The sequence below is a fragment of the Rhea americana genome, unplaced genomic scaffold (assembly GCF_003343005.1).
Source record: "Rhea americana isolate MKP2758 unplaced genomic scaffold, rheAme1 scaffold_193, whole genome shotgun sequence".
NCBI lineage: Eukaryota > Metazoa > Chordata > Aves > Rheiformes > Rheidae > Rhea > Rhea americana.
In genome coordinates, this window is record NW_028186072.1 from 64,189 (window position 1) to 83,782 (window position 19,594).

Genomic DNA, 19,594 nt, shown 5'->3' on the forward strand with positions numbered 1-19,594 from the left:
GCGCTGGCCCCACGGGCCGCTGTGCCCGATTCCGCGCACCGCCCCCGCCCCCCCCCGGAGCACGGCCGCCGCGGAAGCTTTGTGGAACTGGTGCGAGCGCAGCCGCCGACGGCGGGCCCGCGCTTGAGCATCCCCCACGGCACTGAGGGCAGAGCTCAGAGCGGGCGGGCGCGCGCGGAGGCGAGGCGAGCGGCTCCGGCACTGCAGGCTGCACAGCGCTGCGCCGCCCGCCAGCTCCCGCGCGAGGCGCCGACACCCGCGCCTCCCGCCCAAGGCCGCCCGAGCAACTCCCTACAGGCCGTAACGTTCGCGCCTGCAGGCGGGTACGTAGCAAGCACCGCCCACGTGGGGAGAAGACCACCCCCAGCTAATCAGAGACCTCCATTCTCCTCCATTCTTCTCTGGACAGCCCTGGAAACAGCCAATGGGAAGGCAGTGCGCGCGGGCGTGAGGCGCGAGGCGGGTAGCCGTTGGCAGTTGGTGCGGTCCGGCAGAGAGAGGTGGACGTGGACTGGCGTAGSCGAAGCTCCGCACGTTAGCAAGGCAACATGGTGGGAAGGGGATCCTCGCGGCTGGGGAGGGGAGGGGGATTTGGGACCGCATCCATTACGGCAGGCCCAGGGAGTTCAGGATTGCATATGGTGGAACGGAACTTGCAGGGAGCACCTGTGAGGGGTCCCCGCGGCAGCAGTAAAGTGGAAAGATTGGGGAGGAGGAGAGAAACGCTGTAAGAGTTAACAGTTTTGGAGAAGTTAGATGTATGAAACTGGTAGGTAGGTAGTGGGATGAGAGTGTGTAGAAAAGCAATGAAGGGCTGTTAATAGTGTGTGCCAGCTGCACCGAGCAGTAGGGAGAGGGCGAGGGTCAGACTAACACTTGACTCAAGCAGCAGATGGACGGCAGGAAATACGATGACATCAACTCACCAGTCCATTACACTTTTGGTTAGGTTGTCCTGGCTTTCAAATGATGTGAGCGTTGCACACAGCCAATCAGAGGAGAGGGGTCTGAGCGGCAGCCAATAACGCGGCGCCGCGTGGTGGCGAGAGGCGCGGTGCTGAAGGGGCGGGATTGGTAATTGAGCTTTGGCGCCTTTTCCTCCAGGTTCTGAAAGTCGCATGGTAGGAAGTAGTAGGAAACTGGAAATGGCAAGGTGGCAAGAAAGCTATGGAAACTTGGGGCAGACTGGATGGACATGAAATGAATGCAGTTAGTCTCAATGTTGAAAGRCTTCTGACAAAACCACGATGGTTAGAATTAAAACATGGAATCAAGGAGACAAGTTTTGATGAAGCTATAAAGAAAATAGGAAAGAGATGTCCCAACACCCTACTATTTCTTGTCCACTAATACTTTTTCCTAGATACATGGTAACAGGCAGTTAGAAGGCTATTTCAGTCTCAGATGTAAGAAAAAAAGGGTTTGTTGAGAATAAACGTACATGACACATTTGCTCAGCTTCACCAGAGGTAATGAAAAGTGGACAGATACCACTTGAGACTCTGGGATAATTTAGTAGAGGAATGCAAAGAGACATGGATTGTCAGTGACTAGGTATCTCTGTTTATCACAAAGGCAAACATGCAGAGGGATCCTATGCRGGGAAGATTCTTGCAATACTTACCCAATACATGATTTGGCAACAAATCAAAGAAATTTTGTGTCTTCCAAAACTAAAGAAAGCTGAAAAAGTAGCTAGAATGTCAAAGAAACAATATACATTCAGCATGGTAAGAGATAAAGATACTGTTTTCATCCCATGTGCTTATAGAGAATATGCCATTGGTAAGACCCTCCAATTCTCAGAGCCATTGTCCAGGTCAACTGAGGTGAGTGGAATCTTGTCAGCAGCAATTTGTTCAGTATAATTACCACTTACAAGTAACCAGGGAATACWGCAATGGAAGGATAATGATCATAAACCCCCAGATAGCTAGTTATTATGAGAGTCAYATCTAGAAGACAAGTATCTGTACCTCATGTTATCATTGTTCTGTTTTYAATTTGCAGCGTGAATGCATATCTATCCATGTTGGTCAGGCTGGTGTTCAGATTGGCAATGCGTGTTGGGAATTGTATTGTCTTGAACATGGGATCCAGCCTGATGGTCAGATGCCCAGTGATAAAACTATTGGAGGTGGAGATGATTCATTTAACACTTTCTTCAGTGAGACAGGAGCTGGTAAACATGTTCCCAGAGCAGTATTTGTGGACCTTGAGCCAACTGTAGTTGGTATGTACCCAGCATCAAAGATCTTCCATATAAAAGCACGTATTTACATTTTTTTTTCTTTGGAACACTATAGATTTTAAAAGACTTCTGTGTCTGCCTGCAGCTTGGACATTTGAGATTATTGTGATTTGAAAGAAATGAAATATGGTCTCTCTTTCCAAGGAATAACATTTAGAAAAAAACAGAATTACTTTACAGCTTGTGGAAAATTCCTGAACTGCTGTACTGTATACAGGGTTTGGCTTAATTTCTATTCAGAATCTTGTTTGTGCCTTTAATGTAGTTTCCTGAGTTACCTCCATGTTCCTGGATGCAAACATTGCTTTGCAAGCACCTGATGTTTTCCTCTAAACGAAAGGGCTGAAGTTGTGCCAACCCTTTACACTAGTCAGACAAGCTGCATACAGTCAGAGATACTGTCTGCATTTTATTTTGGCTTGTAGGCTTACTTAATATGTAGTCACTAGGCAGCACGAAGAATTGAGCAGATGAGTTTATGTCTTGGTGTTTTGTTGTTCATAGATGAAGTACGTACAGGCACATACAGGCAGTTATTCCATCCTGAACAGCTCATTACTGGGAAGGAAGATGCAGCTAATAATTATGCCAGAGGCCATTATACTATTGGAAAAGAGATTGTTGATCTAGTGTTAGATCGCATTCGCAAACTGGTAAGCATTTATACTGCAAGTCGATACTTAAAATAACTGATACAGTTCTATAGCTATCTATAGTTATTGTTGGTTTTTTGTTTTWAAGCATAGGTAATATTTTTTTACAACTTGGATCTCCCTGCCCTCTTCTGCTCCCCCCTGAGTTAAATAACCATTCAGTTCATAAAACTTAGCTTCTTTAGGATCTGAGACATCATTATCTGAAAGTATTTTAAAGATATCTCAGAAACATTACAGATCCCTTAAGTGAGTGTAATCTCATTGTTATACACTAATGTATTGTTATTTTCAACTTGAATCATGCTGTTATGCATCATGAAAAACATTTCCAGTACCTTAAACCTCAGAACTTAGTTGAATATTTAGCAAATTAAAATATTTTTCTAGTTTTTGCATTCTGACATCATATTGGGAGAAACTCATACGATGGTATGATTCAAAGTGAAAAAGTGATTGCATGACTAGTTAAATAATAAACATCAAGAAACTTGGTTTCAACTTCTATACTTGCTGCATACTGGAATAGAATCTTTTTACATTCCCAAATAACCCAGCTATGATTTTTTTATAGCTGATTGCAGTGGAATACAGCTGCTATTGCTTACCATAGTATTAAAATGACATCAATTTAGCTTTTTAATATGAAGATACTCAGTAGAGGGTATAAGGAGGCACTGGCAGTTTTGAGTAAAAGGTATGCATCTTTCAAGATACTGGTATTTYTTATTATAACAATCTAGAATTAATAAGAAACAGTTTTGAATGTTTATTTTAGTATCACCATGTCCAAAGTCATTAATAATATTTTCTTTTCTCCTACTTTTTTTCATCCTGTTACAGGCTGATCTGTGTACAGGGCTGCAGGGTTTCCTTATCTTTCACAGTTTTGGAGGAGGCACTGGTTCAGGATTTGCATCTCTACTCATGGAAAGGCTCTCTGTTGACTACGGCAAAAAATCTAAACTAGAGTTTGCGATTTATCCAGCACCACAGGTTTCCACTGCTGTGGTGGAACCTTACAACTCAATTCTAACTACCCACACAACGTTGGAGCATTCAGATTGTGCTTTCATGGTAGATAATGAAGCCATTTACGATATATGTCGTCGAAACCTTGACATTGAGCGTCCTACTTACACTAATTTAAACCGTCTAATTGGGCAAATTGTCTCATCCATCACAGCCTCACTGCGTTTTGATGGAGCCCTCAATGTAGATCTGACAGAGTTTCAGACTAACCTTGTTCCATATCCACGAATCCATTTTCCCCTGGCAACATATGCCCCTGTCATCTCTGCTGAAAAAGCRTATCATGAGCAGTTATCAGTGGCTGAAATTACCAATGCTTGTTTTGAACCAGCCAACCAGATGGTAAAATGTGACCCTCGTCATGGCAAGTATATGGCCTGCTGCATGTTATACCGAGGTGATGTTGTTCCCAAAGATGTTAATGCAGCTATTGCTACTATCAAGACTAAACGAACCATTCAGTTTGTGGATTGGTGCCCAACTGGATTCAAGGTACTTACATAACTTACAGATTACCTGATGTTTGAAGTGTTAGGAATTGCAGAGTATTTGGAGCTAATAGCTATTCTACAATGTCATAATGTCCTTGCTACTGAGCTGCTTACATTTCAGATCACATTTTTAAGCATAAAATTAAGATCTTGTAACACAAATGGAAATTCTGTATCAAGTTAACGAATTAAATCCCTAGCTTTTATAGGAATAGGCAATATTGAGTATCTGAAAGCAATTTACAGATGCCTACTGAAAAATTATACCATATTTTTTCTACTTTATAAACCTTTAAAAAAAGTTAATTATGTATAGAGGAAGTGTAAATACCCCTCAAGCAACTGTAGAAATACTGTATTGAATAATCTGAATAGTATTTCAGTGCAGTAACTTCCTGAAACACTTACAGATACCTTGAAAAGACAGATGCTGTTTACTGCCAGATCTGATTCATTCAGATCATATGACTGAAGTTCAGTGGGGCCTGCTTCTACTGCTGGGGCAAGCCTGGTCGTTTTTTGTTTGTTTTGGGTTGTTGGGTCTTTTTTAACATAGACTGCCATATATAGACTTTTTACCAGATCAACGATTTTGTCCAGCCACTGTCCACACATTCAGTATTTGGAAAGACCAGATCTTTATGCTCTAATTAGAGTCCAGTAAGCTCTCATGTTCAATAATTTCTTCCACAGTCCCTCCAGGCTGATTTTTGTGGCTTACAGATGATAATCTGTAGGGAAAAAAAATCTACAGATCAACCTAGCTCACTTAATGCTGGCCCAATTTGACTTGATCCTGTAATTAGGATTTCATAAATTGTTTTGATGAAAAATAATGGTAAGTTGTCTTATTTGTTCATAACCTTGATGATTTTTCATTGATTACAGAAATAAGTCTTCAAGGATAGCATTCATTGCAAAAGTTTTTCTTATCTTTTCTTGAAGGTGGGAATTAACTACCAGCCTCCAACTGTGGTGCCAGGTGGTGACCTTGCAAAGGTGCAGCGAGCTGTGTGTATGCTGAGTAATACAACTGCTATTGCTGAAGCATGGGCTCGTCTTGATCATAAATTTGATCTCATGTATGCTAAGCGTGCCTTTGTACATTGGTATGTTGGAGAAGGAATGGAGGAAGGAGAATTTTCTGAGGCCCGGGAAGATCTGGCTGCCCTTGAAAAAGATTATGAAGAAGTTGGAGTAGACTCAGTGGAAGCAGAGGCTGAAGAAGGGGAAGAATATTAAGAAAACTGAGGTCTGAAAACATATTTGAAAAAAAATACTCAGAATCCTGTTTACTTGTTTGATTTTTCAAATAAAGCTTTAAAGGTTCTACCTACTGTTCTACACTCACTAAGCAAGGACCATTTAAAATTGTAATTTTTGGTGACATCCAGGCATTTGCAAATCATAAAAGAAATCAGGAAGTTATGTCCACCTTCCTGTGATCCTGACATTTTCTACCTTCATTTTGCTTTCTCCCAGGCAGGAAACTGCTGCTACTTCAGGTTGTTTCAGGATTAAAACATTATTATTATTCCAGGCCTGTCTACACAATACAAAGGAACATCTTATCTTCTCCCATTGAGGCTGGCTTCAAAGAAGACCTCAGTAAAAATTTCCAAAGTTACTTAACTAGCACTGAATAATGCTGTACACAAGTAATTACTTGACTGTAGTTGTGTCATATGCCATTGCACTTTTGAACTGAACTAGCACTTTCTACTAGATTACTTGCTAAAAACATAAAACTTGCCATTTTCAAAAGAAAAAATTACACATTACACAAAAAAGTAAATTTTCCAATGAGAAAGGTCCATGCATTTGATTTCCTACAGATAAAAGGAAAAATAAAAGATCTAACATCTGCTTTAGAAACACTACAGTCATTTTAAAAGTTCCTACATTAGCCTATTAGAACTACTTTATGAATAATCTTTTAATAGTATATTCAATACAGTTTTATAGACAACTGTGAAACAGTGAACTCATAGGACAGTCAGCTTAGGTAAAGACTGGTGATCCACTTGCTTAGAATGGTCTAGTTCTGAATCCTGAAAACAAGAAAAAATGTTTCTACATGTTCTATAAGACCAGAACGGGAAACATGAAGTGTGTTTTTTTGACTATACATATGCTGAAGATATCCAGAGAGAAATTATTTTTGGAAGTACTTGTATCCAGTATTTGTATAGCATCCTATGTATGCACAGTTTGTGAGGCACTACAGAAAAGCGCCTTTGTTTTTGCGTCTAGGATACTCAAAGATCCCAGACCACAGCAGCCTGTGCTCAGCATGCTGCCACTCCAAACCTGAGCCCTGCTCTGAGCCACCTACCATGCATCCCAAGCAGATCGACTCTGAACACACACCTCTGTCCCACAACTTCAGCAATAACTTCTCTTTATTTTCAAGGCACTGTTCCCAGCCCAGCCTCTCCCACTTCACCTTAGCCTCTCACTCAGGAAGTCATGGTGCTAGAAGCTGCTAGCTGCATCTCGAGCAACACTCCATGCGATCCGGGAGGACTCCTAAAAGCACCAACATACCATTGAGGTCACAAAAACACCGCACAGCACCTCGGACCRACCGCGCAATAACAAAACAACGCTTCCAGACGTACGAACACGGMCGTGGCTACGCAGACGAGCGGTCTCGCGCCCAACCCCGCGGAACGGAGTGACGGCGCCGCGCCGCGCCGCACCCCGCCCCTGCATACGCAGCCGCGGAGGGCGGCCCCGGCGCGGCCACCTCCCCCGGCCGGGGCGGCGCGGCGCGGCGTTGCGGAAGTGTCCCGGCTGCCTCTGCCACGGTGCGGGGCTCTCGGTAGCCTGCGGGTGCTGCCCCGCTGCTGCGGCCGTGGTCTGTGGGGGCCATGGTGCAGCTTTACAACCTGCACCCTTTCGGGTCGCAGCAAGTGGTGCCCTGCCAGCAGGAGCCAGCGCACTTCTGCTGCGGCCAAGATGAGCTCTTCGTGGCCTGCGCGGCGGCCAGCTGCAGGGTGGAGGTGTTCGCGGTGCACGACCAGGGCCGCTGCGAGCCCCTGGGCTCCTTCGCCACGCTGGGCTCCGTGCTGTGGATGGCGCACAGCCGGGCAGGTCTGCGGCAGGCGCCGCGCGGGGGGAGCGGCCGGGCGGGCGCTCGGGCGGGTGGGTGACAGGGCTGCTGTTATCTTTGCAGGAGACTACGTGGTAACCATTGAAGAGAAAAACAAAGCAACCTTCTTACGAGCGTATACAAACTGGAGATGCATGTCAGCTGGGAGCTCTCGTGTGTGTGTCCGGATGGTGGGTCACAAGATGGAAGAGTCCTACAGAGAAACCTTAAAAGAACAGATGTCAGTTGTAGAAATGCCACTTGCAGATCCTCCCCTGTGTGCTTCATGTTGCCCTGTAAATGGAAATCTTCTTGTGGGCTGCAAAAATAAACTAGTTATGTTCTCTTTAAAATATCTGGTCATAAACCAGAATGTAAGTGTATTGGACTTTGAACGCTCCTTAATTTTACACATTGATAACATAATACCCACTGAAGTTGCGTTTTGTGCCAGACATATAGCTGTAGCAACAGAGCTGGATGTTCTGATCCTGAAACTGGAACTGGTCCAACAAGGTGCAGACAACACAGGGCAGTGCGCTCACAGCACTAGGGCAGTAGAAGAGCCTGTGGATGGAGGTAAGTACAGAAGTTTTTTCTTTTTAATCTACTAGAATCTGTTAACTGATTCCTGTTATTCTCAAAGTAGCTCCATCAAGATTATTGCCCCTCAAAAATATTTCCAGATCATCTTAGGACTGTCAGCTTGAATGTCTTAGGGTGTGAAAAGTGTTGTACTACCTGTAGTTAGAGGTAATGCCTAAAGCAAATACGCCTTCACTGTGCAGGCACTTTAAGCATAGTGCAACCCCTACAGCCACAGGATCAAAACTCTTTTTTGGGATGCCATCATAGGCCACATCAAAGCGATAGCAGCTGTGTGTGCTATGTTCAGAATTTTTTTTCCATCAGTATCACTGCCCAAGTAACTGTGTCTCTTCTAAGGGAGAAATGGGAGGCCAAGAGAAAGATGCAATTCGTGAACCACAAAGCAGACCATGGTTACTGGTTTTCATGTATAAGGATGCCTTCATGGCAATGCATGTACACTTTTCTGACTGTTTGCAGGATCAGAATTTGGGTGAGGACGGAGTTAGCAAATGTCCCTTTTCAGTCCTTTGTCTTCTTCGGAGGTTTACTGCAGAATCTTAAAAAACCTAGAAATAGATTTACTTAGTAGGTTATATTCCCCCCATATTGCAAGCAACCCATTCCTATCTAATCACCTGTTGTCTTTCTCGAAAGATTAAACACCCCAAAACTTCAGAAAAATCCTTCACTTTGTAATTGAAGAAACTTAAAATAGAAGATGTTGTTTTAGAAGTGCAAACTTTACCTAGAGAAAATTCAGACGTAGCAAGGACTTTCCAGATAGGGATAATGCAAACTGGAATTTTCTTCATTGACTGAAGATAGAGCTTAACTTAGACAACAACATCATGCCTCTSGTTGTTTTTATTACTTAAAGTTTATTGCTTAAAATTGCTTAAAATGTTATTACTTAAGGATTTGCTTTCCCAAACTTAAGAAAGATGACAGAACATTCCGTCATAGCTGCATTTCCTATCTTAAAATCTTTCTGATCATCCATAGCATTTTTTTTATTTGACATCTTGCCGTACAGAGCACAGATTATCTCAGACTTGCCTTATATTGAACAGTTTACTTGTTCTTTCAAAAATCTTGACTTTTAGGGGTTATGAAAGTTGAGACTTTTAAATGAAAGGCTGTTCTTGTCTTCAGGCACAGCTCTTTTTACAATTTATAAGGTTTTGAGTGAGCCAGTGCTAATTAGGTAGCTTCAACTGGAGTATTTAATTGTGTCACCTCTATTTCTTATTGGAACTGGTTTGAACAATTAATTTGGCATTTTCATTGTTAAGGTATAAAAGATGAAGACCCTTCAACACATACTCTGCAGCTTGAATCAGATGAGTTTGTCATTTGTCAGAAGCCAGTGGAACTGCTTGGGGAAGAAAGTAAGCTATGTGAGATACCCATCACAGTGGAATCAACAGGATTAGCTACAGAAGGTACAGAGTACTTCCAAGTGCGATATCTGCTTTTCAGGTATTAAAACATGAATTTTCCCTTTTATGGGCTACATATACCTACATGCTAATACTTGTAAGAAGCCAAAATGATCTGTTTTTTACATCTTCTTGAAAGTATGAAACTGATATTTTGACTTGGGGCCTATTCATAAAGGGTATTGTGCTATATAAATACTATGATGCTAAAAGAAAATCTATTTTTGGTCTTGCATATCCAAAGCTTTATTTTGTTTAAAGAATGTGACCAGTTACTCTCCTTAAAATGGAATTGAGCTTTAATGGTTTTGCAATTCTGGTGATGTTTAAACGATGTCTGCTTTCCATTTTACCTTCTTGTATCCTGCAGAGAGCATGCATGGCAGCTTCTCTTACAATGTATCAGGAGTTGTCTTTTCTCAGCATAATTTTGTACTTGTTTGCTTGCTGAACCCATAAAACCAAATTTTACACATCTTACTCTGAAGCCGCTTTGTTGTCAGATTTTCTAATTGTTTAGAGAAGCCTACTTTAAAGTATAACATGCAAGAAAATCAGCAGTCCTGGCAGCTATTTTTTGCTGTTGATGCTGTGTGACTGCAATCAGACACTGCCAGCTAAACTTCTTATTTGTGCTATAGCTTTCATCAGCTTCAGCTGAAGTGATACTTATGCATGTACATCTGAAAAAAATACTCTCCATTTGTCCAGCTGGAAAAGAGAGTTTACTTAAGCACTGAGAAACTACAGTATTTTGTTAGTGTCAAAGGCATTAAACATTCATCCAAAGCTGAGGAATAATAGATGTCACAGTACAGTTTTGAATTCCAAAGCAAAGCAGAAAACGGATGACACATTCAGTAATAGGAAAGAAATAAGGGACTGAAGATGGACTATGTTATGCATGGTTTTGTTGAATAAAAAGAGAAAAAAAGATTCATACCAATGGTAACTTGTCTTCCAGTGAGCCTGAACTTCGGCATGCACTCATCTTGTAGGCAAGGGAAGATTTTTGATTGCAAGCACTTGAGATAGTTGTCTCTTGGTGTGCACATGCTTGTTAGCATTGCCATGCTAATTTCATTAAGAGCAGGCAGACTGCACAGTTTAAAACTTTATTGCTGTTTACTTGTCTAAGGTAGCTGACATTCCATCTTGTTGTTTTCACTGACATCCCATCTTGTTGTTTTGTTTTTTTCCTTCCAGACGTTTTACACCTGACCAGTCACCTTTTGGCTTTTGTGAAGAGACAAAGTTACACTCTCTTCAGCTGCTTCCTGTATACCAGACAGGTAGATGCATGTTCATGGATGCATGATAGTCTGTGTAACTGGAGTGGGAAAGGGAATATATATACTAAGCTCTGTTGTACACTGTTCCTGTCAGAGTATTTTTCATTGAGATGTTTTTCCTCCCTTTTCAATGATTTAAACTGAGCTTCTGTTAACAAAAAAATCTTGGCTTACTGGTCACTTCACTATACCAAAAGAAGAAGTCTGAATCAGCTTTTACCAATTCTGTGCTCATTAGTTTTACATCACAAAATGGCCACTTCTAACATTGCATGAATTTTGTTTATCCTCAATGTTAGCACAAGATACTAGGCTGCCTCTCAGTAGAGTTAATCAAGAGTAAACCTTAGTAATCGTTAAGATACAAATTACCTGTTTGCTGGGCTTTAATTAAAAACAGAAGGGATAGATTCAAATGTTAGAGGTTACTAACACACACTAGCTTAAGCCCCAGCAGAAACATCAACAAATTTAATCCATTGCCTTTACAGACTGCTCGCTTAGGTTGTGGTTGTATCTGTTCCGTTAAGTAGCAAATCCTTATCGAAGTTGCAGATCCAACAGAATGAGCCACTTGCCATTCAGCTCCTGCTAACTCATGTTCTCTTGTGATTTACAGTCTTCAGCAAGACAGTCTGTAGAATTTGGACACAGCCTTTACTTCACAAATCAGCTTTATAAATAAACTCACAAGGAGTTATGTAAGATCAGTGCAATCATTCAGTCTATGGACACGTAGTTGTGATTAGTCTGCCTGGACTCCTACATACTGATACATCTACAGAATTTCTTCACTCAGTGATGCATCTACTCTTTTGTTAAAAATGCCTCCAAATGACATGCAAATTGAATGTATTTCAGACCTGTACACTGATGCTCATATAGTTCTTTTTCTCTTCTGTAGCTACTAACAAAACCAATCTGGAACTCAGTGCAGGTCTGCTTATCTTTTAGGCATTAGGCTGACAAAAGAATTCTAAGGTTTTGATCTATCAGGTACCTAAAATGACTTTCTTTTTGTTACATCCAGAAAGTTCAGCCCATGGAGAAATTAAGAACCAGAGAGAACTACTGAGTCTGTTTTGCTTTTTCTCTTTACCTCATGTTGGATATCTCTACTCTGTTGGGAAGTTAGTAGAACTGATCTCTACTTACCAATATTCAGAGAAGTCAGAGCAGGCAGTTCTCACTCCGCAATTCCTGCATGTCATTACAAGGTACTATGTTTAAGATTTTGCTAATAGTATCACTGCTTTTCTCTCTGCTTTTTTCATTGTCTCTAAAATACCCTTCATAGCCTCTCCTGGGACCTCTGGATAGGTTTATGTGACAGTGCAGCCTGCCTTCCAGGAAAAATACCTGATTCTTTGTACTTTTTACTAGTCAATTACTGCCAGTCTTCCTCTTCCCTTTTTCTTTCCTTTTCTTTCCTCCCTCCCTTCCTCCCTCCCTTCCTTCCTCCCTTCCTCCCTTCTTTTAATCAATACAGTTTCTTTTTTCCCTTTAGTGAGAACCTACAGTGTTTCACAGTGCGGTGCAGTGCGGCAGCAGCTCGCGATGAGGATCCATACATTGATACAACTGTGAAGGTGCACACTTTGTATTCTTGTACCTGATGAAAAAGTTAAAATGCAAAGAGTAGTATGGCACTTAGTTTCCTTACACTACCATCTAAAAGCCTGTCAGTTTCTATTGGCTCAAACAATAGAATAACATCCATAATTATTATTTGACTTTAATTCATGACATACCACATTCTAACAGTCTACAAATGTATCAATGAAACACAATCTACTATTGCTGTTTAAGATCCTAGAACATCAGTAGAATGTTTCCAAATACATAAAAAGCTAAAAAAGCACATACATTTTAAACCAAGTTCCATGCTTTGCTGTATAGATGGGAATGAAAGATGCAGTTTTCCTTTATTGCAGCTCGTGGTGTCTGTCAAGCCTACACATCCTGAAGCCTACATTTTGCTTTGCCTTTTTTTTTTTTCCCCCCTTGGATGTCTTTGAAATGTGAATTTTTGTAAGAGGAGCATAGACCTTTGAACAGGTCTGTTTGGCAGATACTTAGGGTGCTTTTCTAAAGCGGGGCAGGCTTTTTAGCCTTTGCAAGTCTAGACTTTTCCCCTTCCTTTCATTATRTATCAGTAATAATCTGCTGAATTATAAAAGACAGGATTAACTGTTAATAAAAACATATAGGTTGAAATGTTTTTTTAAGCTAGTATGTAATGATTTTCTTTGGACACGTAGACAGTTGACATAAAACCATAGCACAGTAGAGGTATTGTAAAATTTTCAATACATATTCTTTGCTCTCCGTAGCAACTGTTCATGTGACAGAGACAGGACTGTAATTAAGAGGTTGTTTTTTTTTGCTAGCTAACACAAACCTCCAATCATTCATTCAGGTATTGAGATAAAGAATGCTTACATAAAAACTCTTGTCTCGCCTCTTCTTCAATCACAGCTTTCCAGGTTTTTGCTGTGGGTTACATTCAGTCCCTCACATTTCCTTCAGTGAGATGCGGGGCAGTGCTGGAGGTTGAGGGGTGCAGAACGGCTTTCTGTCACCGTGTGGTTGACGGCTTCTCGTCTCGCTCAGTGTCACCACTTCGGTGTGGAGGACTGCCAGGCTGCCTTCCTCAGGGGCGTCCCCACGCCGGGCGCACCCGCAGCCGCGGCCGCCCTCGGGTGGAGTTCGGCAGGCAGAGGCACTATTCCTGCCCTTTTTCACATGGGTTTCAAAGCTGGCTGGATCCGGTTCTGACTGGTGCAGGACAGTTACTGGCCCCCTTTGGTCACTCTGCAGTCCTCAGCCTCTTTAACTTAGTAAGTTTTATCCGGTGCAGAAGTGTGATTAACAAAGTCTGCGAAAATTGTAAGGTTTATTGGAAAAGTAAGGTACATTAATTTGTAAATATAGTATTTTATCCTCATAGAGGTATAAATTCAGAATGTTTTGGACAAATAAACTTGTATTTTTACATTTTTAGWTCAGCATGGAGGATATGGTAAGTCTTGACTGAGAAGTGTGTATTGAACAAACCAAGGTTGAAATACAGAARATATAACAATAGGCAAGGAAATACATTTCTGTCTATAGTTACTTAATGTATTATAAGCAACTGAAATCAGGACTTTTGTAGCTGTTAGGCTGTCTTTTACAAGTTGGTCAAATTCAAGCTATTTGGGTTTAAGTGTTCCATGTTAGGTACCAAAGGCCTAGTTATTTTGAGACACAACTGGAACTGCAGTTGCTGAATGAAATGATATTTTTTTTATTCTTGCTTAAGTGAAGCACTCAAAGTTGGGAAAGCCAGTGAATATTTGTGTGTCGTATTATTGGACATAAAACTGCGTTTTTTTCCTCACTTATCTTTTGGTTTAAAGAGTCAAAAGTCACTGACCAAAATTACAAAACAGCCGCTTTCTGTTACAGGCTTGTCCACCTGTGTCACTGGATGTCTGCACGTTAAGAATGCAGCTTTTTATAGGACCAAGAGCTATCTGTCATTTCAAAAACCACATAATTCTTCTGACTAAGGCTGACACAGATGATATTACTGAAAGAAGAAAACTCACAAGAAAGATGCTGTAAGATCTTTGTGTCTTTGGGGGAGATGGGATTTTAATTTCTATCTGTCCAGTGTTGAATTTGTGGGTATTGGGGTTGAAGAGTGGATCCTCTATGAAAAAATGGCTCTGGAAATAGCTCCCAGGCTAGTGGGTAAGAACAGWGGTGAGTGCTGTTTTGTTCATTTTGAGTGCATGAGAACAGAAATCAAGCATTGAGGTTTGGATTCTGCTGCATTAAATGACATCTAAGAAATGAGGGAGTAGTCACAAATGGCTGAAATCAATCAAATAAGTTACTCTAAATATTTAAAAGCTATAACTTTCATGAGTAATGTTAAAGTAACATTACTAGGAACATATCTGTTACTTAGAAGAAAAAGTACTTGTCATGAGAAAGACAAGTAAGAGTACTGAAGTTACACGCTAGTAAAACGTGTCGTAGTACAAAATGAAGACGCACTTTATTCTACTACTAATATTTTTTCAAAGTTCATAGTTGGCATTTGRGGAAGAAATGTTTTTTGTCTCCTGTAAAAATGATCGGTTGAAGAAGTGTTAGTCTACTTAACACATCATTTTAAAAAAGGTATAAATATCCAAGAACAGTAAAAAAATTGAAGAGGAAGAGTCTGTTATTTCCCACAGCATTTTAACCTTAGGACACTGAAGACCTAAACGATGTCTTAGACATTCAAGCACTTTCTTACACCATGTCATGGTAAACACTGTTAGAGCTGCAGGGGTAAAAGTGCAGTAAATCCTTACAGAAAAGAAGTATACGTCTTAGTTAATTTGAATTATTCAGATTCATGGAAGTATCTAATACTACCTGATGGTAAAACCCAGGAGAAAATGTACTTGATGATTTCTAACCGTGATGTCTCTGGTTTAGGAGCATGCCTGTCCACTGAGTTATTAAACATTACGATTTAAGTTCACAGCTTAACTCTCAAGCATTTATTGGCCTTCAAACATATTTATTTATGCATTTAAACTGTCAAGTCATGTTTTTTTGGCAGCCTAATGTTTATTTGGACACTGAAAACTCATCTCTTCTTTTTTTCTAGCTCCAAAAAGGCTGACAGCATCAAAGCCAGAAAAACTCCTGATTCAGAATCTGGCTGGAATTTATATATTATAAACACTGTTTCAACTGTACAGCTTTATAGAGAAATGGTATTGTCTAACTTCTGCTTTTTGTTTTTTGGTGACTAAAAATAAATACTGTAAATAAATCTCTGCATTTTACTGCTGGATATACTGTAATGTATTTTTCTTGAGTAGTCCATACGCTGTTTCACATGGCTGCTGCTCTCTCTAGATTTGTTCCTGTGTTTTTTTTATTTGCTTGCTTGTTTTGCCAAAGACCTAAATATATGCTATGTCTGTTCTAGGTGGATTACAGTAGAACATAYGAAAATGTAAAAACTGAGAGTTGCATCCATCTTCTAAGTGAAGCTCACTTATTAGTCAGAGCAGCTATAATGGACCCCAGTTTCCTTAAACCAGATGAAAAAGAAGAACTTCTAACAGCATTTAGAGAAAGTTGTGCTTTCCTAGCAGACTGCTACAGCAGGTATGTTTTGGATGTCAAAGTTATATAATGAACTTTTGTTTCCAGTAATGCAGCCTGAAAAATTAAAATAATTGTTCTTCACTATTTTACATCAGTATTTCATATGTAATAAAAATATTTACATTCTACCAAAACAGTTTAATCTGGTCTTTTATTCAGTATCTGTCTSTCTAGATATTTGCAGGTACTGACGTGTCTGCAGTTTTGACTGATGTATTTTAGTTCTTAAAAACAGCAGTGTCAAAGGTGTTGCCCTTAACAATTTTTTCCCTTTCCTCTTTCTTGCTTTCAGGTTTGACATAAAGGATTACCACCTTGCTTTGCCTTACTACAGAATGTCTGGTTTATCCATGACAGAGGTTTTAGAGAGAGTAGTTTCAGAAGGTGATAAACCACACAAATATGAGAGAGGATTTATATTTTACTTAACTCACTCTCTTAATGAAGACTTAAACGAAGAATTAAGTCAGGTAGTAAAAAATAAACTGTTTTTTCTTAATCTGCTGCTTTAGTTATAATTTTGAGAACTGTGTGTCAAATTTTGATTGAGTTTCCTTTGAAAATGCTGAGCTGAGTTTTAAAGTTCTTCTTTCACATGGATTTAATTTCCTTTTATTTACAAAATAGCAAGCAATTTCAGTAACAGTAAAGAGAAAGTTGTGATATTTCTGTCCACTTCCAAACAGCATATTGTCAGTTTTGCTATCATGATGCATGTTGCTAATGATATGGCTCCCAATCACACATAGAGGTACTTCCATACTAGGAAAGTTCTGTACATTTCTGTCATCCCCCATTTCTTTAAACCCCCATTTCTGTAACAAAACAAACTGTTATTTGATCATTGCCAAACTGAACAGATTGGTAAAATCGATTCACTGTGGTGGATGTTCTCTCAGCACCCCAGAGTATGAAGTGAATCACTCTCAGATAAAATTCTTTACTTTTACCAGGAGAGTAGGAGGCAGGAAAAGCACTGTAATTTGATAGCTAAACTGTTTGTCTGTCTGTCTCCGTTTCTCTCTTTTAAACAGCTATTTTCATGTACTGTGAAAGACTGTATATCTGGAAAGGCTGAAACTGTTAAATGGCTTTTATTTTAATAGGAATCAACAACTAAAGTTCTCCGAATATTCTGTCCTGCTGAACCTGCTGAGCTGCCACATATTCTCTGCAGTCCCTGCATGAGGAATGTGTGTCCTTTGACAGCCATGAAGTATCTTCAGAAGGTAGAAAAGATCATGCCATCAGTGCTCCTGACACTTACTAAGGCTTCCATGGCCCTGAAAATGGGAGATCTCATGAAGTATAAACATGAGATGGACTCCTGTAAGGAGGTAAGATATGCATAAAGCACGAGCTATTCACCCTTTGTAAAACCCAAGTCAATAGCGGTTGGCTTGTGATTGTATTTTACTGTAAGAGAACCTTTCAGTTGCTTTTCCTTTTCCTCTCAATTTGCTGTGTGGTCTCCACTGAATGTCTGCAAGAACAGACTTGGGCTTGAGGGCTGCAATATGCTGAGACAGTATCATTTATCTTGCAGGAAGAGTAGTCTTATCCTGGCAAAGCCTTACTGAGCGCGCAGAGTTTTTCAAAGCTATTAATTCTTGATAAACTCAGTGCTGTTTACTGGAATGTAGCAGGCTCTGCAGAGCCAGTGCTCTTCACCTATATGGCAAGGTTGTTAAGTACTGTTCTTCCACTCCTCCACTTTTGATTGATATGCCCATGAAAACTTAAATGTTTGTATGCAAACAGCCTTTTTAAGATTGCTCATGGAGAAGAATGTCCTTGGTGCACACAAGCCATAATTTCTTTATCCAATTGCCATATACAATTTCCCATCTTTCTTCTGGTGCAATTAAGGCACTTAACCSGTGTAAAGACTGCATCAGAACATACTTTAGTGGTAACAAAGTAAGAATTCCACATCAGTGGAGAAAACATTGTTAGTGAAGCAKTCTCTGTCATAGATGTTCCTATGTGGTTTTAGACTGAGACCAGTCTTTAAATCACTTGTTAAGGTTGATCAGGACAGTTTAATTTCACAAGTTACGGAGCTTGAAATGTAGTCTCCTCCTGAGAGTGAGCTGTTGGCATTTTAAGAACTTTTTAAATAAACTGATAGTTGTTCCAAAATTAAACATCAATAGGAGAAACTCTGGGGAGCTTTGAGAATTAGTGATGCTTGAATTGCAAGGCTGGGGAGCCATGGAGTGCTGTATCACAAATGGTATTTAGCACCACTTGCTGTCTCATCTATTCACAGCCATGTTGTGAGCAAGCATACACATTTCATCATAGTATGTAAGAGTGAAGAATGAGAGAGGGTCTGAAAAACAAAATGTGTGGGTTAGAGGGGAATCTTTTTAATCTGACCTGTTAAAAAAAGGCTTGTTTGGCGCTCATCTTTAAAAAGCTTTTTATTGTGAACTTGTGGAAACTACTGTTTTTCAGTAAAATAAGGAAAGGAAAGACAAGCTGCATGCACAGGGATCTAAAAAAATCTGAAATCTGTTCCTAGGTCTGCCTTACATTTCCTGCGTAATTTGCTTAATTTGTTTGGGCATGATTTCACACAATCACAGAATGGTTGAGCTTGGAAGGGACCTCTGCAATCATCTAGTCCAATGCTCCTGCTCAGACAGGGTCATCTAGAGCATGTTACCCAGAATTGTGTCCAGATGGCTTTTGAATATCTCCAAGGAAGGAGACTCCACAAAGTCTCTGGACAACTTGTTCCAGTGCACAGTCACCCTTAGTCACCAGTGTCTTTAAAAGGGAAATAGTATCTTGTCATGCTGAAAGCAGTCGAAATTCCAGAAATTATTTGCTGTTGAACATCTTACAGCACATTTTGATCTTTGTTTCAGGGGTGTTTACAAATAAAAATCATACTTCAGCAAAGTACTCCTATTGAATTTCTAGTCAGTGACTTTCAAAACATCTTATGTTTTGGCTGAGTGGGATTTTGTAATAAGAACCTATCTTTTTATGTGCGTAGTAACTCCGAATTTCAACAGCCTGTTACTTCCAGCATTCAGGTAAATGGCATACCACTTAGCAGTCAGTGCTCCAGCACACAGATTAGAGGTGGGTCTCCAGAAAGCTCTTCTGTAAATTGTAGAAAGAGAACTTATTTCCTTCCTCTGGCTTTCCTTCATTTCATCTATATAAGCTTGATTGCTTGAGCAAGTACTGAGTTTGGTGGGCTGATTTGTATGTGGATTGAATTCTTGACCTGATTTATATCTGACTATGTCCGTAGACAATACTGGCATGTGGTTTCGTTGAGCAGCCAAAACTCTTGAGACAGTATAAGGAAGGAATTATTACTCCAACTGAATTTGCTGTTCATCTAAAGGAGACACAACCTGGGTTACTGGTGGCTGCCACTGTGGCTTTATATGAGAACAGTAAAATTGAACTGGAAGAAGCAGATACCTTTTTCAAGGTTAGTCTGTGATTGTTTTTTACTTTTATTTTTCTCATAGTGATATTCTGATGGGTGAGCAAAGCAGCCTGAATTGTTCTTCACGTACATTCCAGGTTTTCCTCAGAAAGAGAGAGATTAGTGGGGGGGGG

General features: G+C 40.4%; 2 protein-coding genes across 3 annotated transcripts in view; both read left to right on the plus strand.

Annotated features, from left to right (window-relative positions):
* The first annotated feature begins 408 nt into the window (after window positions 1–408).
* On the plus strand, window positions 409–5,759 carry LOC146597032 (tubulin alpha-3 chain). Its single transcript, XM_085302808.1, has 5 exons — window positions 409–551; window positions 2,011–2,233; window positions 2,756–2,904; window positions 3,748–4,428; window positions 5,373–5,759. The coding sequence occupies exons 1-5, from the start codon at window positions 549–551 to the stop codon at window positions 5,667–5,669; spliced, it is 1,353 nt and encodes a 450-aa protein (XP_085158934.1). The 5' UTR covers window positions 409–548; the 3' UTR covers window positions 5,670–5,759.
* A 1,429-nt stretch (window positions 5,760–7,188) lies between these two features.
* HPS3 (HPS3 biogenesis of lysosomal organelles complex 2 subunit 1) overlaps window positions 7,189–19,594 on the plus strand; it is a 19,053-nt gene continuing 6,647 nt past the window's right edge. For both annotated transcript variants that reach the window (XM_085302814.1, XM_085302815.1), the window contains exons 1-12: window positions 7,189–7,523; window positions 7,606–8,100; window positions 9,405–9,591; window positions 10,758–10,843; window positions 11,874–12,060; window positions 12,351–12,432; window positions 14,294–14,448; window positions 15,498–15,606; window positions 15,825–16,006; window positions 16,299–16,476; window positions 17,113–17,343; window positions 19,278–19,463. In XM_085302814.1, coding sequence (XP_085158940.1) covers window positions 7,301–7,523; window positions 7,606–8,100; window positions 9,405–9,591; window positions 10,758–10,843; window positions 11,874–12,060; window positions 12,351–12,432; window positions 14,294–14,448; window positions 15,498–15,606; window positions 15,825–16,006; window positions 16,299–16,476; window positions 17,113–17,343; window positions 19,278–19,463 — 2,301 coding nt within the window. In that variant the 5' untranslated portion in view covers window positions 7,189–7,300. The remainder of the gene's footprint in view (window positions 7,524–7,605; window positions 8,101–9,404; window positions 9,592–10,757; window positions 10,844–11,873; window positions 12,061–12,350; window positions 12,433–14,293; window positions 14,449–15,497; window positions 15,607–15,824; window positions 16,007–16,298; window positions 16,477–17,112; window positions 17,344–19,277; window positions 19,464–19,594) is intronic.